General features: G+C 38.1%; 2 protein-coding genes across 2 annotated transcripts; both read left to right on the top strand.

Annotated features, from left to right (window-relative positions):
* The first annotated feature begins 520 nt into the window (after window positions 1-520).
* Window positions 521-24,020, top strand: Unc-76 (fasciculation and elongation protein Unc-76). The gene is made up of 5 exons (XM_089263275.1): window positions 521-1,641; window positions 20,840-21,300; window positions 21,364-21,579; window positions 21,673-21,762; window positions 22,723-24,020. Exons 1-5 carry the CDS (start codon window positions 1,100-1,102, stop codon window positions 22,803-22,805), a joined length of 1,392 nt encoding a protein of 463 aa, XP_089119401.1. The 5' UTR covers window positions 521-1,099; the 3' UTR covers window positions 22,806-24,020.
* A 1,554-nt stretch (window positions 24,021-25,574) lies between these two features.
* On the top strand, window positions 25,575-26,734 carry LOC115564876 (tyrosine-protein phosphatase non-receptor type 11). Its single transcript, XM_030389644.2, has 3 exons — window positions 25,575-25,749; window positions 26,330-26,517; window positions 26,604-26,734. The coding sequence occupies exons 1-3, from the start codon at window positions 25,628-25,630 to the stop codon at window positions 26,732-26,734; spliced, it is 441 nt and encodes a 146-aa protein (XP_030245504.2). The 5' UTR covers window positions 25,575-25,627.
* The last annotated feature ends 813 nt before the right edge of the window (window positions 26,735-27,547 follow it).

Below are 27,547 nucleotides of genomic sequence, written 5' to 3'. Positions count from 1 at the left end.
AATTTAAATAAATGAAAAAGTGTGCTTCGATATTACGCAGTATAAAAACAAAAAGAGAAACTAAAAATTAATCTAAAACGTTAGGAATCTGACTCTAATAATGTATTATTAAATATAAATATTAATTTATATTGTAATAAAACTGAATGTAAACAGATCCAAAATGGTTTTATAATTATTTTCACTTAACTGGGTGTTGGAAATTGGAAGGCGGCGCTTTGAAATGAGCGCCAACTGTGCAAGTGCTGCAAAACGATAAAACAATTATCGATATTTTCTATCACTTGTAAAAAAGTGAAATGATAATTTATCATTGGTAAGCATATAAATAGTTACAAAATTATTTACGTATAATAAATGTATATTAATGTATGATACACAATTTTTTTCGTTAGTTGCATATTTAAAATTCAAAATAGTTTATGAATGTGTTTTGGTGGCAGTATCTTTGCAGTATTTCTCGATAAACGATAGCTGTGTGTTTTTACTGCGTATTTCAGCGCTTACAACATACGGTCACATTGATGCCGTGCAGTCTCAAAAAACTTTCGTTGTGTTTTGGTCTGGTCGTTGTCGTCGCGTTGCGCGTTTCGTCCACTCGTATTTGCTCTGTGTTTATTTTATTTGCGTGCGCAACAACAACAACAACAAAAGCAACAGCAACATTTAGCGTTCGTTATTAAATTGTGTTAAGCTAATAAAAACAGTGTTCAAGCGCACGTATTTTTTTTAACAGTTTTTATTTTTTTCGTGTGCGACTAAAACCGGTGCAGAAGCAAAGCAAAAAAATTAAAGAGATTTGCAATCAAAATATACAAACCGAAATACAAATACGAAATACTCTCTGCAGTGGGTGACAAGTGCACAAATAGGGGTTGCAAATTTTTTCCTACTCAGGTGCAAGAGAGAGAGAGAGAGAGAGAGACAGAGAGGACAGGGACTGGAAGTTGGCCGTAACAAAAACAAATCGTAGCTTCATTCTTCCTCTTTGCCAGGCACCTAATTTGAAGCACTCTTCCCCTCCGCCCCCTCGATCACAGTCGGCAATCAAGCAACCAACCGCCCAGAGCCCCTCTCAGCGCTGCGTGTGCCGCGTGCCATGCGTGACCTCGGCACCAAAATGGCCGAGCTTAAATTTGAGGCTCCGTTGGCAAAGTTCGAGGAGACGGACGAATGGGGCGGCTGCGATTTCATCTCCAATCAGAATGCACTGAACGACACGCTGAATCTGAATCTCAGCTCCAATCGGAACCAGAAGGAGGGCAGCGCCAAGCAGCAGCAGCAGCAGGACAAGCTGCGTCTGCTCGAGGATGCGGTCCGTGATGCGCACATCAGCAAGAATGGTGCAACTGGAGCAGTTGGTGGCGCTGGCGCTGGAACTGGAGCTGGCAACATTAGTCCCAATTGCAATACGCAGAATCTTTCGGACCTGGGCTTGACCGATGGCTTGGCCGGGGGCCAGGATAAGCGGGCCGCCGACAATGTGGACAACTTCACGGAGACCTTTGGCGGCAGCTTGGAGGATCTGGTAAACACGTTCGACGAGAAGATTACCAAATGCTTTGGCAACTACGAGGAGAACGTCGAGGAACTGGCACCGGTTCAGGTGCGCAGCCAGGAGGAGATCATGAACGAATGCCAGTAAGTGAACACACTTTTATTGGGATTGAGCTCATTCTGAGCCAGTTCAGTGAACAGTAGAGTAAATGGAGGGGAGCAGATACTGTAAGAGAATTAAAGCGGGAAGAATAGGGAGCCTAGACAAGAGTCACTAAAAGAGGGAAGAGAAATGGTAAAGGTGGAAGAATAGAGGAGCAGGAAGAGCAGAGAAGCAGGAAGAGTATAGGAACTGGAAGAGGAACAATGCATAAAGAGCTTTCAAGCTGGAAGATTAAGAGAATTGGTAAAGAATAGAAGCGAATGATTAAAGAATCTCTATGATGAGGGAATCATTCAAAGAAGTATAGAAGCTTGAAGAGAAACAATGCTGCTAGAGTAGAGATGCCGAAAGAGATTTTAGATCTGAGATCATAGATATTATGATATATATCCGGTTCTTCAAGCTCCGCTCAAGACTCTCAACTAGGAAATCTATTAGCTAGTATTATCAATTGGATTTCCAGCGCTGAGATTCCTTAGGCTAGGCATTATAAATTGTTTATTATCTTTAAGCTTGGCTTAAATTGTCTTTCCAATTGCATTTTCGGTCTTTGAAACGTTGCAACTTTGAGCCGGTTTGCATTCGGCCCGACTCTCCCTCTCTCTCTCTCTCTCTCTCTTGCTCTCACCATCGAGTATATGTTAATAAAATTACATAAAATGCATTCGGCAATGTTTTTGAAATTTGGGCCAAGCGCATGCGCCAGCTAAGCAACCCCTCTGTCCCTGTCTGAACCAACCCTGGCGCCATATAACGACGTAATCCTGTCGACGGGGGGTGGCCGGTGGTCGGCGGGCCAACCATTGTTGGATCGATAAAAGTCTCCGACTGCCTCGTTGTTGCTCTCACTCCGTCTCTCTCTCCCCCTCGCTTGCGTTCTGTCTCTCTCTCGAAGAATTTCTATCTCGAGGCATTTGCTGCAATCCAATTGAATGGATGATGACAACCCTTGACCAGCGTCTAAGCGGAAGCGCAGCCCCAATCCACTTTTATCAAAACAAAACAATTCAATGATAAACCGAGTGTGTGCGGGTGGGGCCAAGTGGGGGCGGGGGAAGTCGCAATCAGCGCTTGTCAAGCAAAGCAATTGCAAAAGCAGAAATTGGCTGCGTTTTCCAGTGCGTAGATCATAAATCATAACAATAATAATAAAAGCAGCGACGTCGACGTCGACGCCGATGCCGGCAACAGCAGCTGGGTTGACCGTTGATAAAAGCACTTGTAAGTGCATTTGCCTGGAAAGTGAAGAGAGCAGGAAATACATGCAGCGCGAATAAGTGAAAGAGAGTGGGAGAGCGGCTGAGTGGCTGAGTGGTCGAGCGAGCAAGCAATCAGTGCTGCCAAGATCTAGATCTATTCTAGCTAAAAAGTTAGCAAAAACGGCTGAATCTTAATTGCAGTTATTAAGCATTTCAATCTTCCCGCTGCTTTCGAACTTTAAAAAAGCTAAGTCTGGCGGGAAAAAACCGATGGGCAACACTATAAGTAAAACTAATTTTGGCTTTTGTTGTTGTTGACGCTGACATCAGTTAATAAATTTGATAATCAGCTGCAACTTAACGAATGTTTAGCTCTCAGCAAGCGTATGTGTGTGTGTGTGAATTAGTGCAAACGCACGCACGCACACACACACATGCATACATATTCATGATTGCAAACAATAATGTGTGTAAATATATAATGATACTGCTGCACGCAAATCTGAATGCAAATCGCTCTCAATTAAGCAAACAAATAATAATAATAATAAAAACACACACCTAAGCACTATTCATCATGCAGCTTTTTATTCATTTAACGAGCATTTTGCATTTTCGCTTGTTTTCACCATATGGGCAGCTATTGAATATGTGCCGCGGTCTCTCTGTCTATCCCGCTCTCGCCCTCTCTAATGCTTTCTATGGCATTCCTTTTGACTTTCGACTTGTTTGTTTTTGTATGAGCTTCCCACACCCTTTGCCCTCGCACTCACACTCACGCTCACACGCTGCACTGCGTTAACTGCTTTGCGGCAGCAGCAACTGTCCTGCTCGCACTGCGTTCGCTGCTGCAGCCTGTGTCATATGAATGCTGCGCTGCTTAACTAACTGTTATTATCGTTCGCTTTTGATTTTACCTCAGTTTTTGTTCTTGTTTACCTGCGCGCATCAAGTGCGTCGAGTGGCCGCACTGCAAGCCAAGCACTTTGTCAATGTTTACGTTAGCGATTACTAAAAATATGCTCTCCCTCTCGCTCTTTTGCTCTCTCTGTGTTGCTCTCAATCGTTCTGTTTTGAACGAAGGTCGAGCATTGTCTTTGCTTATGCATGTGTGTGCGTGTGTGACATTTGACGAAGGTCTCTTCCAAGTCGGGCATTTGCTGCGCATAAAGCTGTCGCTGCCGCGTTGCTGCTGCGGCTGCTGCTGCTGTTGCTTCTGCTACTTCTTCTCACTCTTCTTCTTCTGTCTTGCTGCAGTTGTTTATTATTATTATACATATTTATTTTGTTGGTTAAATTCTCTAGTGCTGCAATATCAACACGTTTAACGCTTTGGCGACTCAACAAAAGCGAAAAGAAAATAAATAAAGAACAAGAACAGCCGCGGCAACGGCAACGGTAACTGCAATGCTTGCGGCTCGGCAAACTTTTTGCGGAATATTTGCGTCGCAATCGCCACATCGACAGCAAAAACAACAATAACTGCACTGAACCAAAGCATGACTTAGAAAAAAGATGTACGCTTGCAAATGACTTGACGGTGTCTGCTCGACTGTTGAATGCACTCTAAGCACAAAAAAAAAAAAAAAAGAAAAAAAAAAAAGAATGGAAACTTTGATTAAAAAAATCTGTTTTCATATTTTAAAAGGAACTTCAGAATTGTTAATTTTAGGCTCATTAATGAGATCTATCACCCTACGCATTGGAACCAATTAATGAACTAGTGAACTCATTTAGTGATTAGTTTGTTCTTTTCTCACTCAATCTGCTGCTCGATTATAAACTAACGTTGTTCATTGAGCTAACTACATGAACTACACCTAAACAAAGTCCATGAGCACTCTAATGTTCAGTTCCATTAGGTAAACAGAGTATTGTGTGGCCTACTACAGTCGCTGGCTATGTTTATTGATTAGCGGAACTTTGAAATAATAAACCTGAGTTGCATGTGATATATGAGATATACCAAATTCGCTTCACACAGCGCTTAAATGGAACCATTAAATGCGAGTTTATTCTGTCGAATTGTTGTTGTTGTTGTTGTTGTTGCATGTGACGTCTACGTAAAAAAAGTCTGTCGCAGTTGTGTGCCACTTAAGCGCTGACCATATGTGCCATGCAATACTGTACAGTGCGCACACATATGGCTCGCACTCGCCAGTTGGTCAAGAGTTTGTGGGCCCCGGCTTTCCGGTTTTGGCTGGCCAGCCAGTTCACAGCGTCACAGCGTGGGACACGCGACATTGCCCCATCACCTCTTAGTCGACCCCCCCCCCCCCCACACACACACACACACTCTAACGTCCCCCTCCCGCCGCAGACATAATTTAATTTGTGACACAACTTTTATTTTCTCTATGATTGCATTTTGCGTTTGCGTTTACTGGAACTGGAATTGGTCATGGAATCGGAACTGGAAGTGGAACTGGAAGTGGCGCAGCTGGCGACCTACTTGTATGCGCCAAAGTTCAATGTCCTGTCGCCAAAATCCTGCCTGCATCTCGGCTCGAGAAATGTGCGACGAAATGGCTAAAAGCAAAAACCCGTTTTATATTCCTTCTTTGGCCAAATCGTAACTGCTGGCCTTTGGCTGCCTTTTGCGGCCATCGCATGATGTGTGGGCCTCCATAAATATGCAACGGCAGAGCGCGCACAGTTCTAGCAGTTGGCCTGCCCCGCGCTTAACCGCATGTTAACATTTAACAGCCAGTTGCGTGTGCTTCATAAATCATTTTCAGATGGCTCAACAGCTCTTTTAGGGGCTCAACTTATTGGTGTTCTCTCTGCATGTTAACATTTGACAGGCAGCTGAGCTTTGTGCTGATGCCGCAGCTCCATCAGTTTGGCATTGTAAATAGACTTCATGTTAACATTTGACAGGCACAAATCATCTCGACAGCGAATTTTTTTATACCCTGAACCCATTGAAAATGGGAAATCGGGGCATAATGGTTTTCTGAAAAGTATGTAACGGGCGGAAGGAATCATCGCAGACTCCATAAAGTATATACATCCGTCCGTCCATATGAACGCCTAGATCTCAGAAGTTATAAGAGCTAGAGAGCTGTAATTTGGTATGCATACTCGTGTATACAATACGCAGTGCAAGTTTGACTTATTGTTTCGATAAATCATCCGATAACTTTTTTTATCGAGAATGATCGAAAAATGTATATTGTTTTTTCAGCCTCATTTGAACACTTCTAGACCTGGAGACTTTAGATTTACTGTGTATATACATATGCTGAATACAAACATTTTGTAATTTACAGATTTTGGATACCACGCCCCCTTTGCCTCCAATTTGTAAATAACGTATTTCAAGTACTAGAGAGTTGTGCTTTAGGATGTACACACATTTTAACGTTATGATTACGTCCTGAAAGTTTCGTGCGTTAGGATGCAGAATGGAAAAGAAGAAGTGCAGAATTGAGGGTTCAGGGTATCCCCTAGTCGAGCAGTCTCGACTAGAGCCTTCTTACTTGTTACATACTCGATTATAGGTCTATTTGATTTGATGCTGTTAATGCTGATGTTAACATTTCAACAAGATGGCTCATTAAATTTGAAAATAACTCTAAACCTATGTAATACCTGTTAAAATTTAACAGGAAATTGACTTTAAGCCGAATTTCTAGCCATAAAACGTACTTAAGGCATCTTTCAATAGTTATCAAAACTCTACTTGTCCAACAGCTTAGCAGGCAGTTAAATATCCTAGTCTTTGCTTAACTGTTACCTTTACAGTTAGTTTCAAACTGCATCTCGCTAATTTTAGCCAAGTTGAGAGCCATTTGTGCGTTCGGTTTAATCAATTATGTAAGGCGACTGCCTGCCCACTATAAATACTCAATTGAGAGCTCATATTACAGCCACAAGGGCGCTGAGCAAGTCAGAGGGAGGAGGGGGGGGGGGGGGGGGGGGGGGGGGGGGGGGGTGGTGTCAGGAACTCTGCTGCTGATGTTAGCCTTGAGGAACACAACACATATCCTGACACGGCGACTGACTGAAATAATAATCAAATTGTATAAATTTAGACGGGGGTAGTTTTTGCAATGGCAACGATAAACAACAAACAGCCCAGCCCTCCGCCCCCCTCGCCGCGCCTCATCCTTAACTGCCTGGCTGGGTCGAGGGTCGTATGAGTCATGCTACAGGAGCACAACATGGCGTATGCGTGTTACGAAAGCAACAGAGCGCGAGGGTAGAGGGAGGGGGCAGAGAGCGGAGTGGGAGAGACAGTGGGAGGCGGCACACATGCAGGAGTTGACAGACCTGCTGTTCGAGCCTTGTTTGTTTTTGTTGTTGTTGTTGTTGTTGTTGTTATTGGGGTTGCTTGAAAGTCATTTCCTGTCCAAGCGCAAAATTCGCCAGGGGACATTAACCTCTTGCACCGAGCGGGAGCTAATTGTTGTGAACTTCACTTGCTATGCGAGAAATCGATCCTGAATAATGCAAACATATAGGCAGATGCAGATACAGATAGAAGATACAGATAGAAGATATTGATAGAAGATACATATAGAAGATACAGATAGAAGATACAGATGGAAGATACAGATTGAAGATTCAGATAGAAGATACAGATAGAAGATGTTGATTGAAGATACAGATAGAAGATACAGGTAGAAGATACAGGTAGAAGATACAGATAGAAGATACAGATAGAAGATACAGATAGAAGATATAGATTGAAGATACAGATAGAAGATACAGGTAGAAGATACAGATAGAAGATCTTGATAGAAGATACAGATAGAAGATATAGATTGAAGATACAGATAGAAGATACAGGTAGAAGATACAGGTAGAAGATACAGATAGAAGATACAGATAGAAGATACAGATAGAAGATATAGATTGAAGATACAGATTGAAGATACAGATTGAAGATACAGATAGAAGATACAGATAGAAGATACAGATAGAAGATATAGATTGAAGATACAGATAGAAGATACAGGTAGAAGATACAGATAGAAGATACAGATAGAAGATACAGATTGAAGATACATATTAAAGATACATATTAAAGATACAAATAGAAGATACTGATAGAAGATGCAGATAGAAGATACAGATAGAAGATATTGATAGAAGATACAGATAGAAGATACAGATTGAAGATACATATTAAAGATACATATTAAAGATACAAATAGAAGATACTGATAGAAGATACAGATAGAAGATGCAGATAGAAGATACAGATTGAAGATACAGATAGAAGATACATATTGAAGATGCATATTAAAGATACAAATAGAAGATACTGATAGAAGATACAGATACAAATACAATATGCCAGCCACAGATACAGATACAAAATGACTAATCAAGTGAGGCTCATACGCCCCAAACAGCGAATCGACAAACCTCTGGCTATTACATCATCAAACAACAACAGCAACAATGAGCAGCAAATGGCATTTGAAATGAGAAGTGTGTGTAGAAAGAGAGAGAGAGAGAGAGAGGAATGTATGGAAAGATAGAAGAGAAGCAGAGAAAAACACAGTCAAGGACAACGCCAAGCCGGCGGCAACGAAACGAAGCCAAAAGCATTTCGTGAATCGTTTGGCATCAATTATATAAATGCCTCGAATTGAAAAAGGGTTTGTGCCAAATTGAATTGGCACTTCATTGGCCGGCACACCCGCTGCGCTCCTCCGCCTCCCCCACGCCCACTGCCATTAGCCGGCCTTGCGGTGATGGCACCGGCAAGCCTCTCATATACGACAATATATGACAAGAGCCGACGAAAGAGCAGCAATTCAATTCAACTCGAAGTTGAAGTGGCTAGCCGAGGGCAAAGAGGTGCTAAGGGAATGTACTTAATATGAATATAGAGATATACATATATATGAGTATATGTGCACATATGTATATAGATATATAAATCTATCTATGTTCATTGAATTGGTCGTAATATTGGCGTACGAATTTCAGTTAATTCTAACTCTACTCCTAGTACCTAATAGATATTACAAACTTCAGCTTGATCTATGTATATGCATATATATATCTCATTCCACTTATAGTCGTATAATTGAACTCAATTGTAATCGCCTTAAAGGCAAAAATTTATAGTATATATGCTCATATACATATATAAATATAATATTTGATCAGATATCATTTCAACATATATATTTAAAATATATTCATGAGCATTTTCACTTGCCTTATTTATGGTTTCTATATTGGGCAATGCGATTAATCATAGTCAGATTGGTTGGGGTCCGACCAAATGGAGTTCAATTTCGGTTACTCTATGAGCAATTTCTTGGCATTCTGTCGACATCGGCGATCGCAAGTGGGATTTATGCTAGGTTGATTGATTGGCCACATAATGATCATTAAGGGGTGACCAAAAAAGGTGTTTTTTTTTGTTTATTTTGCTTTTGCCCGTTTCTTACTCGTTTCGGCCACATTTGCCGTTTGAGCCATTCGCATTTATGGGCCACATAACTGACAACAGTTACGAAGCTCATTTGGGCTCCGCTGCCGCTCGTACCCCCCACTGCCAATGGCCTATTTATAAGCAACAGAAAAAGTGAAAGAGTGACGGAGGGAGAGAGAAAATAGTATTTTAATTAACTATAAAATAAACCACAATTACAACAACAACAACAACAGCAGCAAACAATAACCACATACACATATTAAATAACAGCTAAGCGGATGGTACCGACTGCTTAATACTCGTTCGGTATACAAAAGCAGTAGTATTAGTTGAATAATCTTAAGTAAACCATAATATCATATCATATGATATCAGATTTAGGGAAAAAGATATGGGTTTTTTTTACTCGATTACCAATAGTACGCCCATTGCTACGCCCCTATGGGACGCATAGCACAGGGAAGCCAGCCAAATATCAAATTTCATATAAGAATAGATGCAAATTGTAGCAAACCAATATGCTCACTTTCAGCTTGTGAAGGTGTATGAAAAGAGCAATAGACCGCTGATGATATTTATAGATCTAACTGTAGCGAAGCTTAACTAGGAATACTAAAGAGTTTCTTAGCGAACTAAGCGCTTTTTTGATAAATAATATTGAAAACTATGCGATAAATATTTCATTGTAAAACTAATATAAGTGATATCACTAATATATAATAATATATGTATCTATATGTAAATATAATGTATACATATGTATATGTATATATATGTACATAGCTGGCAAGCTTAATGGGTGCACTGTACATTGGTAACAATGGAGTGAGTATATTAGATATCAGATTGAACCTACTATGTAAGGCTATATCGAAATTGTTCTCATATATCATAGGACAGCAGATTATAGCTACATATATACAAAATACAGCAGATTATATCTACATATACTATATCGGAATACATATACTATATCATTCAATATGCTCTCTCTGTGCACTCCATCGTTTGAGCATAATAGAGTAAAACTTCCGATAGGAAATGCCAGAAATCAGCCTGGAAGTCGCATAAGGAATGGATGAGAATTAGGATATTAGAGTAAAAACTCCGATAGGAAATGCCAGAAATCAGCCTGGAAATCGCATAGCGCCCCTTGGGCATGGATCAGAATATTAGAGTAAAAACTCCGATAGGAAATGCCAGAAATCAGCCTGGAAGTCGCATAAGGAATGCATCAGAATTAGCATATTAGAGTAAAAACTCCTCTAGGAAATGCCAGAAATCAGCCTGGAAGTCGCATAGCGACCCTTGGGAAATCAGAATGTAATGCGACGATCGGTGTCGCTGCTGTTGTCCCCATTATCTGTAACGGTGTTTCTGCATCTCTGTATCATGCACTTTGGTGCCAACGCAAAGTGTGAACAACTAAATTTAGAATGCGCTTTGAAGTGTTTGCCATGCGTGCTTAGTGCGGCTCTCAGTTTTCCCCAAAACGTAATCCAGCATATCATATCTAAATATATATATGGCTATATATGTATCTGTTATATCTATATTTATGCGCATTATTTGTTATTTGATTTAAAATTAATGTCGAGCCATTTGAGCATTATCAACGTTATGTGGGGAACGGCGAAAACTTTCACACTCTTGCACAATGCACAATGAGAAATGTTTGCTACACCCCTCGCTCCCTCTGTCTATCTCTTTCTCTTGCTCTGCGGCTTTATAGCTATTACATGAGGTTCGTAACAATTTGACAATTCTTTTGGGCTCAGTTTCAGTTTGAAGTGGCTCAACTTTTGATTTGATCAGAGATTCATATTATCTAGTTAGACTATACTAGAGTATTGACCCAACGAATATTATAGTTTATGTTTTCTAGAAGTTTATCAATCTTTATTTGCCTCAAAGTCGTTCATTAATGATGCATCAGAAGCCGCTCAGAACTCATTTCCTAAGCAGAGAAGAGCATACAGAGTTTGTCATGTTCCATGGAGCAGTCTGTCCCTCTCTCTCTCTCTCCCTCTCTCCCTCTCTCTGTCTCTATCCCTTTACGACTAATGCCGAAAATAAAACATGTGAATGTAGCGCTGCGCTTGAGTGAAAATTCGTGTGAACGAACCGCAGCGAAGCCCCAATGCCTCGGTTCATTATCGAAGCGGGGGCTTCAACAGCCAACCATGGCTAAAACGTTGCATAAACTATTTAGATTTCAAATACAAGAAGACAACAACAACAGCAACAACAACAACAACAACAACAAAGCGAGCGCATCAATAAAAAACATTTTGAATATTATGCTAATTGGTCCATGGAATGCCTTCTTCATAATTAATCAAGGGAACCAGCTTATTAGACATTGGAATAACGAAAACATATACATATATATATATATTTCGATATATAATTATATTTATGTTGGTGTTTTAATTTAATCAGTTGAATGAGTTTTCTTTATGTCTTTCTCTCGTTTGCTTAGGTATTTGCAATGTTTTTGTTTATGTCTTATTTAATTGGTTCAAGTTTAGTTCTTTAGAGCATTACTTGGAATACTTTAAAGAATTAATGAAAGATTGGGTAGATCAGGTTGAAAGGATGATCGAAGTTAAGGAGAGAGAGAGAGAGAGTAATGGGGGAAGAAATAGGGAAAAGAAGGGAGATTAAGAGAGAGAATGAGGGATGCAGAAGAAAAGAGAGAATGAGGAAAAGAGCAGAAATGAAAAATGAAACAGAGGAACATTGAGAGGGCGAGTGAGAGTGAAAGAACTGTATCTATGAAGAAAGAGAGAGAGAGAGAGAGAGAGAGAGAAAGATAAGGGGAGAGAGAGAAAGAAAACGAGAAAGAAAGAGAGAGAATGTAGGGCGACATTGAACCTAAGTACAGAAAGACAAAGAACGGAAGAGGGTAGTATGAAGATTTCCATATGGAGGGATTGAAAGAAGTTTGGAGCGTATCGGAGAGCGAGAGAGAGAGAGAGAGAGAGAGTAATACAAAGAGAGAGATATATACAGAGAGAGAGATACACGAAGAAGAGAGAGATACAGAGAGAGAGAGATATACAGAGAGAGAGAGACAAATACAGGGAGAAAGGATTAAAGATTAACCCAGAGAGTTTATTATAGAGGACGGGAAGTGTGAGACAGAGTGACAGAGACAACGAAGAGCTGTATATAGAGAGAACAACAGAGGAACATAATGAGAGAAAGAATAAAGAGAGAGCGGGAAAGAGTATATATACATATATAGGAGAGAGACGGAAGCAAAAACTGAGCGGTAGAGAAATGCAATTACATAGAAAGAGAAAGAAGTAAAGAGAGATAGAGAGAGAGAGAATGTATTTTGATAGTAAGGGATAGTATATATATGGAGTGAGAAAACTAAATAAAAGGAAAGCGAAAGAGTAGTATAAAGAGAGAAAAGAGAGACAGCAAACACTGCAACCTGAGAGATAGAGAAAAATAAACAAATATTGAGTAAAGGTATTCCTAGTAAATTGAACCCAAGTTTCTCATATTGAATTTGCATTGAAATTGTTTGTAAGACCAGCGAATCAACGTCGAGAGATGCTGCTAGCAGCTTCTGCTTTTGTGTGTTGGAGTTTTAGAAAGTTGTTGGGAGAGGAGGAAAGTAAAATTAAAATACAAAATAAACTACAGAAATAATAACAATAGACCCGAAAAAAACGAAGGAGGAAGAAGAAGAAAGACATCAAAAAAATGCCATGCACAATTAAATGCAAGACGAACAAAATATCAAAATGAAGAAGAAGAGCAACAACAAGAAGAAGAAGAAAACGTCAAACGTTGCGTGGGCGAAACGAAGCAAAGTCAAGTGAATGAAATGCGACGAGCGTTGGCGCATGAATATTCATCATGATCATGCTAATCATCATGATGATGATCGCAATGATGATGACGATGAAGACGGCGCTGTGTTCGTCTGATTCATCAGTTGGACACAAATTGATTGCGTTATCTAAGTACCGCAATTAAAATTCATTAAAATATTTACGCATTAATTTTTCATATGGCAATTGGACAGCGGAACAATGGAATTGGCCACAATATGGGCGTGGCCGTGAGCTCATTTCGTGGGCGTTGCTGTGCCTAAAAAACATAATGAATCAAGTCTGGATTGCTTTAGGCGGTTGTATTCGACTAGGAGATGTTTCAAGCAGAGTTGGAAAGGCGAAGAGGTGTGGGGGGAGGGGATGGGTGAGGCGTTAGAGGTTATCTTAAATGAGAATTATGCCTGCATTGATGAATTTAGAGCATCAGGCATTAATGTTCCTTGAGTTATGGCTAAAGGAATTCAGTTAAAGAAAATCGATTTTTATCGATAAACGTAAAATGGGCTGTGTTAACGAAAAACACATTATATACTATAGTAAGACTATCTGAAGTCTATCTAATAGTCTTCAAATGAGGCCAAATAAAATTTTCGATTATTCTCTATAAAAATGTTATCGGATGAGTTATCGAATAATTATGATAAACTCGTACTGCGTATGTTATACATGAGTATGTATAAAAAATTTCAGCTCTCTAGCTCTTATAACTTCTGAGATCTCGACGTTCATATGGACGGACGGACGGAAGAACGGACAGACGTACACGGTATATCGACTCAGCTCGTAGCCCTAATCAAGAATATACATAGTTTATGGCGCCTGCCACGCCTCCTTCTGCCTGCTGCATACATTTTCACAAATACTTTATACCCTGATTTCCCATTTTCAATGGGTTCAGGGTATACAAAAAATAATATTTAAAATTTTCGCCGCTGAAACTTAGCTGCTAATTGTCGCTGCACACAAGCTAAACATGTGCCCCATGCATATCAACAGCCACACACACACACACAGAGAGAGAGAGAGAGACGAATGAATTCGATCATATCAGGTCAGGGTTGAGGCAGATAACACTCGTGCAGCATGTCGAAAGTGGAGTTCAGGGTTCAATCGTCTGTTTGTTGGCGTTGATTTCAATGTGTCCGATAAGTGCCTGGAAGATCTACATGAGTACAATGAATAGTGCCACGAGAATGAGACGCTAATCGAATGGGAAAAGCAAAAATTTATGTCTTAATTGCGGTGTTGATGGAAATTTCTATATGATAAGTGTGCCTAGGCGCGATGGAATGGGCGGCATATGGAAAAATTAGGCAAACAATGTGGAGAATGCGTTCAGAACTAATAAGATGAAGAACTAGAAAAAATTCTTATTTTTATTACAATTCTTAGCATTTAAAATTTTTGGGCAATGCAAAAAAAAAAAATAAAAATAAATAAAAAAAATTTAATAGTAATAAAAACTAAGGAAACCATTTTTTTTTTTTTATTAAGAATAATAAGAAAAGAATTTATTAATAAAAAAATAATAATAATAAAAATTAAAAAGTGATTTTTTTGAAATAAAAAAAATATAAAATCATTAAAACTTGCAATTATTATATTATTTAAGTTTATATTTTTTAAGTCTAATATTTAATATTTTAAGATTCTTGCTCGCTCAAAACTAAAAAAAAAATAATAATAATAATAAATAATGTATAATCATAAAATCGCATATAGAACATGCTAGCTGACTATATAATTTCCGTTTGCTCTACAGTAAATCTGTGAACAGCCTCACATGCCTTAATTTTCCTTTTCTTTGTTTACGATCTAAACATTAATGACATCATAGAACATCAACACCGTTATTATACTGGGAAAATTGCTTTAATAATTTCAAGTGAAATTGTTTGAATAGCTAAAGACATCATATATGTACATATATGAGTATAATGTATATAGCGTTTTTTGTCTGGGGCGTCGAGGGGAAATATTATATTATATATCGAGCGATTTTAAGTGCGGACGAATTTTCTTTCGTTGCAAAGGCATTATATGCAAGTGTTACCATACTCAAGACTCTATTATAGGTGTATATTATTAGTAGGATCTATAGGTTTGTTATCGATTCCATATATGCAATTATTACCATACTCTATACTCCATTATAGGTGTTATTAGTAGGATCTATAGGTTTGTTATCGATTCCATATGTGCTCCATATATGTTATTGATCACGCTGGTTCTTGAATAGATTTAGCTTGTAGTCATTTTAGTCTACGTCTATTTAATCTTTTTGCATATGGCAAATGCCTGCACGATCTTGTTTCTATTTATCGATAAGTGCGCATTGGAATTGTTATACATATATCGTATATCGATTGTCAAAGAGAAATCTCGCAGCTTCTTGGACCTTGACATATTTGAAGTAGTGGCAATGGTTGTAGTACCGCTATGCAAGTAATTCCTGTTATCTGCTAGTCGTGCCCTATCTCTATAAGTGGGTCTTACATTAATCGCTTTCAGTTTATTTCATTCACAAATTCATTTGCCAAGTGCACGCAAACGTCGATCGTCGCTCCAAATATTTAGCCCACACAAATTGATATATACAAGAATGTATACATATATGTATGTATGTATGGTATACTATATATATATAGAGATGTGTGTGTGTAAAGACCTACATATAAATGAAATGGCGGCCTCGACACATACCACAGTCTGCCATCCCCATGCATCATTGACGTATGCATATATATAGATATATATATATATACTCGTCATATATATATAGCGATATTGCTGGGGGTATCTGTGGGTGTGTTGTCTGTCTGCACATACATTCACTTACCTGACGCATTTTTCCGAGTGTTGCAAACGATTTGCTCGTTTCGCATCTTTGGCCTTTGCTGTGCTCTTGCTAGCCTTTCTATATATATACCCTGTATATGTGGGTCGTGTAGAGAATATAGAGAGCAAACACATATTGCTTTCACTATAGAACAAATTGTGAATATTATTCAATTAAGATTAATCGCATTTCTTTGATTTACTTTGATTTACGCTCAGTTCTTGTTCTACGTACATTACAGGGTATTTCGTAGTCATGGGTGTGCAGCAGCTTTGCGGTTGTCTTTTCCGTACAGTTTTATTTATTTACTTTGCCATTTGTATACATCAATTGGAAAAATGACTGTGCTATGAATTATATCGATATATATATGTACATATGTATGTATATATATATTACTGTTTCAGCAAGAATCCATCAATTAAGTAAACAAGTTATAGTTGTTCTAGCCTTAGTTCATATGAAAATTATCACTAATTATCGACTGTAGCTTGTAGAGCTGGCAAATGCTAGTTATCGATTATTATTGAACAGCTAACGATTATCGATTGGCAATTGTGGATTGTGACAGTTTATTACCAGCTAACTAATAGAAATCGATGATCGTTTATCGATTTATTCTGCATATTTTACACTCGATTACATTGCTTTTTACATAGATAGTGTGCTATCGGTTATCGATTGTTAGTGAATCATAGAATAAATTGGCTAGCTCTGCTTTACTACGACAATGTACTCTCGTTTGCCGCTCATCAACTATCGATTACCGATAGATGCTCCCCTTCTTAGAGGGGATATCTATTTTAACTCGGACAATTCGATTTGATCCGACCTAAACGCTGCAACGCCAATTCACAGAATTTTATTTTTGTACTCTGTATTTACACAGAACAAATGGCGAAGAGCGCAAAAACATATCGAAAGTCATTTATAAAACCAAACAAGAAATAGCTCATTTCCAGCTAAGCGAAACACGCAGTCGCACGAAATGAGAATGAAACAAAATAAAAATGCAAATGCAAATGAGAAGGAGAAATATAAATACAGACACAAGTGATGTCAAACACGAGGAAATGCCAAAAATTCCTAGCACGAACGTCATCAAATGTTCGAATTTCTCAAACTGAAATTGCAACGAGCTGCGAATGAGCTTCACTCACCGAATGGGATTGGGAGTGGGAGTGGGAGTGGAACACGCTCATGGCTAATCATATGCTCAAGTCTATAATATAGAATGAAATAAGTCGGGTCAGCTCGCTTGATTGATGGGTCAATGGCGTGTGGCAAATTGTTTATTTCTTTGTTAGCGAATAATAGACTCGAGCATAGACTCCGCTTAAGCTGATCTCTTGCAAATATTGACTATGAAAGCTACTCGTTGGATAGAGTAGCTACTCGTTGGCTAGAGAGTAGCTGGCTACTCGTTGGCTAGAGAGTAGCTGGCTACTCGTTGGCTAGAGAGTAGCTGGCTACTCGTTGGCTAGAGAGTAGCTGGCTACTCGTTGGCTAGAGAGTAGCTGGCTACTCGTTGGCTAGAGAGTAGCTGGCTACTCGTTGGCTAGAGAGTAGCTGGCTACTCGTTGATACCGTCTTCTCTGTCGTTTCTCATCAGAATCTCTTAAGTACTTCATATATGTAAATAACGAGTCCACATATTCTCCATTTGTTGAGCTCTCTAACACAGCTCTCGAGCTACAACTACATTATGCTCAACTTGATCAACTTCATTATCGCCGAAGGCAGCGGAGATTGTGCTGTTAAGGCGCTCAAGTGTGAAATGCTCATCATCGGGAACATCATCAGCATTGGGCTAATTAGCTAATTAACGAGACACCCAGAGCAATTGCTCAAATGTGGAGCATGAATAATTACGAGCAGAGGCAGCCGACAATTGCAGGGTAACATAAAACCGAAATGCTGACAATTAAATGATTGGCATTGATCGTGAAATTTGATAGCAACTGTGCCACGCATCTCTCTCTCTCTCCCTCTCTCTCTCTCTCTCTCTCTCTCTCTCTGTCTCTATCTATCTCAAAGGCAGACAAACTGTCTGACAAACTGCGCATCAATGTGCGAGTGGAGAAAGAGTCTGGGCAAATTGCCAATTGCAATTTGAGACATAAATTTGCATATCCTGGGCACTGCCTCGATAAAGGGTATGTTGTTTCCAACAGCAACTCTTCACAGTTGACTCTACATTACATGTATCATAACATCTATTGCCAGTTTTCCCCTAAGAGGTATCTCAAGTCGAGCATATTGAACTGTCTCTGGTCGGGCTGGCTTTCATTTCTGCTCTGATTAGTAATCTGTAATTCTATATTACCGTGGAGCATTGCCTTTATCAACTGATGATTGCTTTTCCTTTGTAATTTGTACAGGGTATTCCCAGCCTAACAACTGTTTTCATATCATTTCCATTCAGCTTTGTCTTGATTACAATCTGAAATAGCTCCTCAATTGAAGACACAACTCAACTTGGCTTTCTGAGAAAAATATTCGCTATCTCTTACTGTCTCTTGTTTCATTCTCAATTGCTCAATTAGAGTTCTGGTCTGTTTCACTTCCTGCTGTTCCTTTGCAGCAGCTGTTTTCGGTGAAATCTCAAGTGCAAACAGTTTGCAGGGAATTTACTAGTTTGGCATTCATTTTGGTTTGCATTTAAAAGAATTCCTACAGCCGCTTTGCTGTTTCATTCCGATTGTTTCACTGTTCAATTTAGATTAAATATTTACTTTGCTGTTTCATTCCAATTGTTTCACTATTTAATTTAGATTAAATATTTACTTTGCTGTTTCATTCCAATTGTTTCACTATTCAATTTAGATTAAATATTTACTTTGCTGTTTCATTCCAATTGTTTCACTATTTAATTTAGATTAAATATTTACTTTGCTGTTTCATTCCAATTGTTTCACTATTCAATTTAGATTAAATATTTACTTTGCGGTTTCATTCCAATTGTTTCACTATTCACTTTAGATTAAATATTTACTTTACTGTTTCATTCCAATTGTTTCACTGTTCAATTTAGATTAAATATTTACAGCTCTTAGTCACAGTTATTTCTCTGTTTCATTACCCAATTGTGTCGTTACATGTTCCAATTCGGCTATTCCAGCTATTAGCTATGCTTCTCAGACTGCACTAAAGCACTTACAGTGGATTTAATCAGACTGAGACTGAACGATAGACAGATTCCCTTACTGTTTCATTGCCAAACGTTCCCACTTGGCTGGCTTCACTTCTCCATCTCAACTGCCATCTTAATTGCATCCCATTAGCATGGCACGGCGCGTCGGGGCCTGCCTAATGGGGCATTTTATCAGGCGCTTAGCCGAGACAGCAACCAGTGCAAGGCAGCGAGCCACCCATGCTGCACCACCCAGCCAACCTAAACGCTGCCAGCTCCTCGTCCCGCTTAAGCCGTCGCCAAGGCACTTCTCAGTTTATTGTGCCACTTTTTTTTGCCTTTGCTGCCCTTTTCTTTGTCTTTAGCGGCTGTAAGTGGCAGCACATTGCACCACACGAGTGGTGGCAGTCGTTGCCGCCTCTTGTTGCTCTTGGAGTGGGCGGCATTCACTCGTCCGGAATAAATAGCCAACGAAATTCCGTCGGGCGCCGCCACAGAGGCCATTAAAAAATGTGCATTTCAATTTATGCAACCACCCAGCGAACACCGCCCACCGCCCACCGTCGCACTACCCCAAAAAAACGTTGACCCAGTGCTGCGAAATGGGAAAAACAAGTAAAAATAAACGAAAACTAAAACTAAATCTCTGTGGGGCATTATTTAAGCACTTTTTAAATAGTATTACCCGAATTGCTGAGAGAAATTCCATTTGCATGTGCTACAGATGGAAGATATAGCATCTAAATGTGCATATATAAATATGTATGTATATTCCCAGTCAGGGCTGATCGTCTATCTGTTGCCTATCTGTGTAATTTTTAGAGCAAATGTATGGGGATTACTGATTTCAAGACCTTTTTCCTACCCTTTAATCTGTGTTTTTGTTTTAATTCTGCTGGATTTTCCCTTTTTCTATCTCTCTGTTCACTTTTTCTTATCTTATTTCTCTCACTCTCTCGTTCCTTCTCATATTATTTCGATCTATCTGTCGTTTTCCATCTTAAACTTGCGCTCTCTTTCTTTGTTTCTTACTTTATATTATTCTGTCGTCCTCCTTCGTCCCCCTTTTTTGCTGTCTATGTGATTGAATCTCTCGCTCTCCCTACTATCTGTCTCTATCTTTCTCTTTCTCTATCTCTCTATCTTTCTCTCTCTCTTTCTATCTTTCTCTCTCTCTATCTCTCTATCTCTCTATCGCTCATTCTGCCCGCTTGATCTGTGTATGGATTTATTCTCATCTCTGTAGCTCCTTTTCTTTCGCTCTCCTTTTCTCTTTTACTCTTTATATAACTTTGTCTCTTTATCTTGTTCCCTTTCTCTTTCCGTCTCTCTCACAATCTTTATTATTCACTCTCTCGGTGTCTACTATTTCTTACTCTATATAAGCCATCATTCCCTTATTCCCTCTAGGCCTTCCAATATTATTATTTCATCATTTCCTCATCAATACATGTCTTTTGCCCTCTCTCTCTCTCTTTGTCTCTCACCCTGTCTCTCCCCTCTCTCTCCATCTCTCCATCTTTCTTTCCTCATCTCTCTCTTTCTCTACATCTCCCTCTTTCTTTCACCTCCTCCCTCTTTCTCGCTCATTCTCTCCATCTATTCGAGTGTCGCCAATTCATCAACTGCCCGGAATTTTGGCTCCTTTTCTCGATTGATTCATTTCTTCAACATATATATAACATATATACATATTTACATATATATATTCCAATATCTGATCTTTGCTGTTGCTCATCATCTTCTTACAGAATGTGGTGGACCATCACCGGTAACTTTGGCAATATTCTGCCCATCGACTGGTCCAAGTCGTACACTCGCCAGATGCACATGCCGACCCTCAATCTGGGCCAGGGCCGTACAAAGCAGCAGCAGCAGCAGCAGCGCAATCTACAGCAGCAGCAGCAGCAGCATAATCAGCAACAGAATCAACAGCAACAGCAGCTGGACGCACAGACACCAGTGGATGAGTTCAACGACTTGACCAGCGAGGATGAGGCAGTGGCCAATGATTTGGATATGCATGCATTGATATTGAACGGATTGAACGCGGATGCCGACGATCATCCCATTAAGACCGTGGAGGAGGTGATCAAGGAGATCGACGATATTATGGACGAGGCCGAGAGTCCATTGGATGAGCCCGAGCACTGCGATTCGGAGGTCATTGAGAAGGCACGCGAGGTGCTCGGTGCTCCGCTCTATGCAGAGAGTAAGTGTCTCAATTCAACTGAATCGATTCTCTAGCTAAAGTATCCCACCTCATCTTTCGCAGAGCTGCAATATTTGAGCAGCACACAGCTGAACGAGCTGTATATGGAAATGGAGATGCTCATCCAGGAGCTGAGCGAGACACTGATCAACGAGCTGGCGCTGCGCGACGAGCTCGAGTACGAGAAGGAGCTGAAGAACTCCTTCATATCTCTGCTGCTGGCAGTCCAGAACAAACGTCGGCAATACCATGTCGAGAAGAAGCGCGGCAAATTCCAAGGTATAACTAAATGAGATAGAGATAAAGACAGAGAGAGAGAGAGAGAGAGAGAGAGAATATTTTACTAATCACAATTTGTAACTCTTAATGTAGGCCCGGAGCCCAAATACTTGACTACTGTCATACCCTATCATCTGGAGAATGGCACACCAAACAATCAATCGTTGCAAGTTTTGATCAAAAGTAAGTGGAATGAGGAGCAGTCAAAACTATTGGAAACCACGAAACATTAGGCTTTACAGAGGAGATTTAGATATAAGAAACAACTTGTTTTATATAATCTATGAGACTTTATATGTATGTAGAGATCAGTTGTATGTAACCTAAGAGATCTGTTGTAACATATTTTAAGTGCATAGGCAATTATTGATTTGTAAGCTATAGAGCTATAGAGGCTAAGGGATTATAGAGCTTAGCAAGCATATAGATGGAAGCTGGTTTTATCTAGTTCGCCCTATTAAAGTCGTTGCCATTCACATAATTTTGTAAAACATAGCTATATAAACATGGCTACTTCCAGGAACTCCTAGATAGTAGACAAATGTTGAGTGCTTAACTAATGGCATACGATGTATTTTATGGCAATATCCCATAGATTGCATATGTATATATTATTCTGCTTATCAAAAAATGAACTGAGCTCAAAGATAATTTGATTGTTAATATAACTGTTTATAATAGCTAATATATATATATAATACTGTATGTATTTGAGGCAAGAATGCTTGAATAATGGAGTAGTTATCGTTGTGCATATATAGATATATAAAGATTCTTTGTCCATATATCGTGTATCAGGGATATAGCTTAACATTTGCCATGCTATGTTATTAGAGATGAACTCTTTAGGCAGAGCCTAGCTATAGAGAAATATAATAGCTAGAACTAAACTAAGTTATATGTGCTGTTAAATGATAGATTTGATAAATTATGAGAGTCAAATGCAAAGAATGAAGAATAAAGTTAATGGGCAGAGAAAGTGTTAGAGAAAATAGAGCTTCAGTATTCCATTGTTAGACAACTAATTCCAAGGACTACCGAGAACTACACACCTTACCTGAACATATCATATCATATCACAATATATCTGAATATAATAACTAATCTCGTCTCTCTCTCTTTCTCTCTCCTTCGCTTTTACAGTACTCAAGGCCATCAATGAGGACAGTCCAACAGTGCCGACGCTCTTGACGGATTACATCTTGAAGGTGCTCTGTCCCACATAAATACGCACTGCAGCCACAACAAAACAGCAAAAGCAACAATAACAACAGCAACAACAAAATATATAAAAAAAAAAAATATACGCTCTATCTCTCTGTCTGTGTTTATACGAGTATATATTATATTATATTATATTACATTTAAATGTTTAGTTGATATTATCTTTAACTAAAATATATATACTATATATGTAACATATGCGAATAACATGTTCGCTATGATCCACAAAGACCCACTAAAACTGAGGCCCTCTCGCTATTCGCATGCTAAAAACCAAGAACGAACGGGAGAGTTTATTGCATAAATATAGAGAAAGCGAATGCTTTTTATGCAGAGCTCGCAGTGCACGCAATACTAAAAATGATGAACAAAAAACAAAACACATACAACTTTAACTAAATATAATTGAAAAAAAAAAAAAAAAAACAGAAATATTTCATATATTTACCATATTTCCAATGCGAAATTTAAGCTTCACAAATAATAAGAGATAACAAAAAATTGTAATAGTTAGCGTATATACATATATAGATATATCTATGTGTATGTATGTATTGTAATGCCATACCACAACAACAACAAGAACAACATTTAGAAGACATATATAGAACTACAAGTATATATATATATATATATGGATATATATTATATATCTGCATAATGTGTTTGTTGCTAGATTTGAAAACAGTTTAGCTTAAGTAAAAAGCAAATACACCTCTATATATATATATATATATATGCATATATATGTTTAATTAAGGAACAGATCAAGTCTCTACATATATATTTATATATAACTGTTAACTGCTTTTTTGGCTCTTTGCTCGATTTCCAACGAGTTTTGCATTTTATGCATTTTGCTAAATCATCTAAAAGCTCTGCATCAGGCTTATAATTATCATGATTATGATTATTATTATTATTAAAATAATCATTATTGCTATAAATATTCGTACTGTATATTGTCAGCGCTAATTGTTTTTATTTTATTTTTTTTGTATTTTTTTGCAATTTTAAATGAATTTGCATTAAGCTCCTAAAAGTCTATATTGAATATACTACGTTTATGATTAGAATTATATTTATTTTTTATGCTCAAGGCGTGTGTCATAAAAACAAAAGCTTTTGTTTCATTAAAAATGTAATTTTATTTTTAAAATATTTCGCTGTGTTATTTACTTTTTATTTTTACTCAATATATTTAATAATAATAAAAATAATAGTAAAAAACTGAAAAAAAGAAAATAAGTTTAACAAACTACTAATATAAAAACTATATATATAAATATAATAAAAATAAAAGAAAAAAAACAAATAAATATTTAAAAATTGAGTCAGGCGCACATTGCTTTTATTTTATTAATTATACGAGTATAATTATGTTAAAATATTATAAATATAAATAAAAAACAAACATAAATTAAACAAATGCACATACATATAGCATATATATGACAGTCCAACAACAAAAACAACATTTATATCATGTTTCACACCTCACATACAACAAAAACTAAAACACAAAAAAAAAAAAAAAACAAAAAAAAAACGAAAAACAAATCAAAGAATTTAGTTTACTTCGGTTAACCGAAGACGGAATACCTTTTTTCGAAAGCTACTTTTGAGACATTTTTGGTAGGTGTGGCACCACAATTAATGCAAATCTTAGGTACCTTTGATAAAACAAAAAATTTAAATAAATAAAAAAACCAAAGCTAAAACATAATCTAAAAGACATACAACAGATAAAATAACTGCATAAATGTTTACACTATATATACAAATATATATATATATGTATGTATATATATATGATTCTGATTATATATATATATACATATAAACTCGCTTATAAAAATTAAAAAAAAAAATGATTTAAATAAATATTTATTAAAAAAGCAAAACTTTGTTTAAGGTCTCAAGAAGTTTTGCATAATAAAAGCTAAATAGAGCAAAAACAAGAATGCGTGTCGTGCAAATGTATTTGTAAATTTGATTGAAAAGTTAAAAATATGCAGATTTATTTGATAAATTAGTAAAAACAAAAAAGTATAAATGCAAAAGGAAAGCAAACTAACAAAGTAAACATATATAAATCTATATGTATATGTATACATGCAATGCAATGCTCTATATACAAAAGGTAACTTTTAAATTGCTTAAATAAAAACAAAAATACAAAAGCCAACCAAAAACTCTTGTCTCAATTTCCAATTAGAGTCGGCGGAACGAGCACATTGTGTATCAATGTTGTCCAACCCGTGCACAGGCCCAATGGCAGTTACAATAGTTATCGACTTGCTGCCACAATTTGAATATAAACACAAGCAACTATTTTCAAGGACATAACCAACGATATATGCACACAAAATATATAGCAGAAAGCACTGTTTGAGTTAATTTAAATTCAAATTAATTAAAATATACCACGGCACAACTTATTTTGTGCATTTGTTCACAAGTTATTTAAACAATCGCGCAATATGGTCAGTGTGTACACACTAGCTACGGCCTACCGCAGCACCGATGGTTGGCTGATTGACATCGATAACAGTCGTGCTCGATAGCTCCCATCACTACGATAAATAGCCTTGCCTATCCATAGTTTTTTTTTTGTATCCAAACAGTAAAAATAAGTTTAATCAGAAGCATACACACATAAGTTTAGTTTTTTTTTTCGTTAAGTGTAAAATTTATTTATTTTTTAAGTGCGCGTTTAATAAGAAAATGTCATCGCGAAGGTAAATCCAATAGGAAAAAGACAATGTACACACACGTACAAACACATGCAAACACGAACATACACACACACATTCACACATACATGTACATTGCCACACACATATGGGCCATGTACACATCTATATACACACAAGCACATACACATGCAATTCCGCACACGCACACACACATGCACATAGATACACTCTGGGTCTATTTACATATGTATGTATAAGTATATACAAAAAAGTAAAAAAAAAAACCAAAGCAGCGAGCGAAAAAAAAAAACGAAACATTGAGATAAAAAGTGCAACAAAGTGCTGAAAGTAAATTGTACTCCTCGCCCCCCTACAAACATCGCCCCCTCCTCGCCTGCGCCGGCACAAAATTTGCAAAAAGTATCGCCTGGCTACAGCTACAGCTGTTGCTGTCTGCCACCTCTGCTGCTGCTGCCCCTGCCTCTGCCTGTGCCTCTGTTGCTGCTACTGCTGCTGCTTTCAATGCTGCTGGTTGTTATTGCCGCTGTTGCTGCTACTGTCACGGAGCATCAGCGCATCAAGAGGGGGAGACAGGGGCATGGCATGGCAGGTGGCTGGGTCAGAGGCGTTTTGCTGTAGTTGCGGCCAGCCTTATGTATATTGTGCCATGTTAGAGATGTGCTCACGTGCTCACTCTACGATCGCGCGACTCACGCAACCGAGCATCACTCCATTCATTTTCGTGTCACGAATAAGCGACAGAACTCTAGCTTATGATATATTTTTGATCTTTATATTGCATTGCTATAATTTGACCTCTATTTCAGATGGTTCCACCCAACAATATCGGGCTTAGAAGCTGAAAAACTATTACAGGAACAAGGTTACGACGGTTCATACCTAGCGCGTCTATCATCCTCGAATCCGGGCGCCTTTACACTTTCCGTGCGTCGCGGCAACGAGGTAACACACATTAAAATCCAAAATAATGGTGATTTCTTTGATCTTTATGGCGGTAAGTGGACAACAACAAGAAGAAAGTTAACTAGAGAAAAAATTAATGAATACTAAATTCTAAAACCTATGCGCTACCTGTTACAGGTGAAAAGTTCGCCACATTGCCGGAGCTGGTACAATACTACAGTGAGAATGGGGAGCTGAAGGAGAAGAATGGCCAGGCCATTGAGCTGAAGCATGCGCTCATCTGTGCCGAGCCCACAACGGAAAGGTAAGTGGAGGAGCAAACCTGACCTGAACTGAGCTAAGCAAAAGCTGGCCAAACGGTTCCCAAATAATAGCTGCACTTTCGGCACGCGTAACATACGTTAACAGCTGCTTCTGTTTACATTATGTTATCAATCTACCAAACGCGCAGCTGATGGCGCTAACGATGTCGCCATGCTGTCTATAATACAAATGTACATGCACACAGCACACTCTCTCACACATATGTATGCATGCGCCTGCGTGTATATGTGTGCATTTTGTATATTTGTATTTATGCGTTCTTTGCATACTTATGCTGTTGCTCGCAATTTATTTGACCCATTTCGAATTTGCTGAACGAAATATTTGAATATGGCGAATGCATTCATACATATTTATGGGCTGACGTCTTGTATCTATTAATAGATACATATCTCCTAATATATACGTATGTATGTATGTATAAATGTGTATGTACATATGCATATAGACTTTTGGTAACTAAATGCATTGTCTAGTTGAAAAGATATTCGACTTCAAGTGGAATTTGGAAATGGGAGTATGTACATACATACATACATATATGCATATTTATAACTTACATACAATATTCGTATGTGGATGTTTAACGTCAAAGGATATTTGAATTATAAGCAACATAACCTCAATAAAATTAGAGCTATTCAAACATATAGTATATACAATGTGTATATAAACCCGTTAAGACTTTCTTTAGCTGAATTTCTGTACAAGTTTTTGATTAAACAATCTATTGGCACAAGCAATTCGACACGTTGCTTGGCCTATAATTAAATGAATAAACATTACGCAAATTGTTG

The sequence above is a fragment of the Drosophila navojoa genome, chromosome X, assembly GCF_054131105.1.
Source record: "Drosophila navojoa isolate 15081-1374.11 chromosome X, UAZ_NAV_1.0, whole genome shotgun sequence".
NCBI classification, from domain to species: domain Eukaryota; kingdom Metazoa; phylum Arthropoda; class Insecta; order Diptera; family Drosophilidae; genus Drosophila; species Drosophila navojoa.
The sequence above is the reverse complement of the archived record's forward strand: the minus strand, read 5'-3'. Positions and strand labels throughout refer to the sequence as shown.

What these genes read in the sequence shown, in the direction of transcription:
- LOC115564876 (XM_030389644.2), top strand. Translation starts at nt 25,628, where the DNA reads ATGTACATTGCCACACACATATGGGCCATGTACACATCTATATACACA. An exon ending in CTCTGGGTCTATTTACATAT is followed by an intron (nt 25,750 to 26,329) that starts GTATGTATAAGT and finishes CCTCTATTTCAG; the next exon opens with ATGGTTCCACCCAACAATAT. An exon ending in TTTCTTTGATCTTTATGGCG is followed by an intron (nt 26,518 to 26,603) that starts GTAAGTGGACAA and finishes TACCTGTTACAG; the next exon opens with GTGAAAAGTTCGCCACATTG.
- Unc-76 (XM_089263275.1), top strand. Translation starts at nt 1,100, where the DNA reads ATGCGTGACCTCGGCACCAAAATGGCCGAGCTTAAATTTGAGGCTCCG. An exon ending in TGCTCCGCTCTATGCAGAGA is followed by an intron (nt 21,301 to 21,363) that starts GTAAGTGTCTCA and finishes CATCTTTCGCAG; the next exon opens with AGCTGCAATATTTGAGCAGC. An exon ending in GTTGCAAGTTTTGATCAAAA is followed by an intron (nt 21,763 to 22,722) that starts GTAAGTGGAATG and finishes TCGCTTTTACAG; the next exon opens with TACTCAAGGCCATCAATGAG.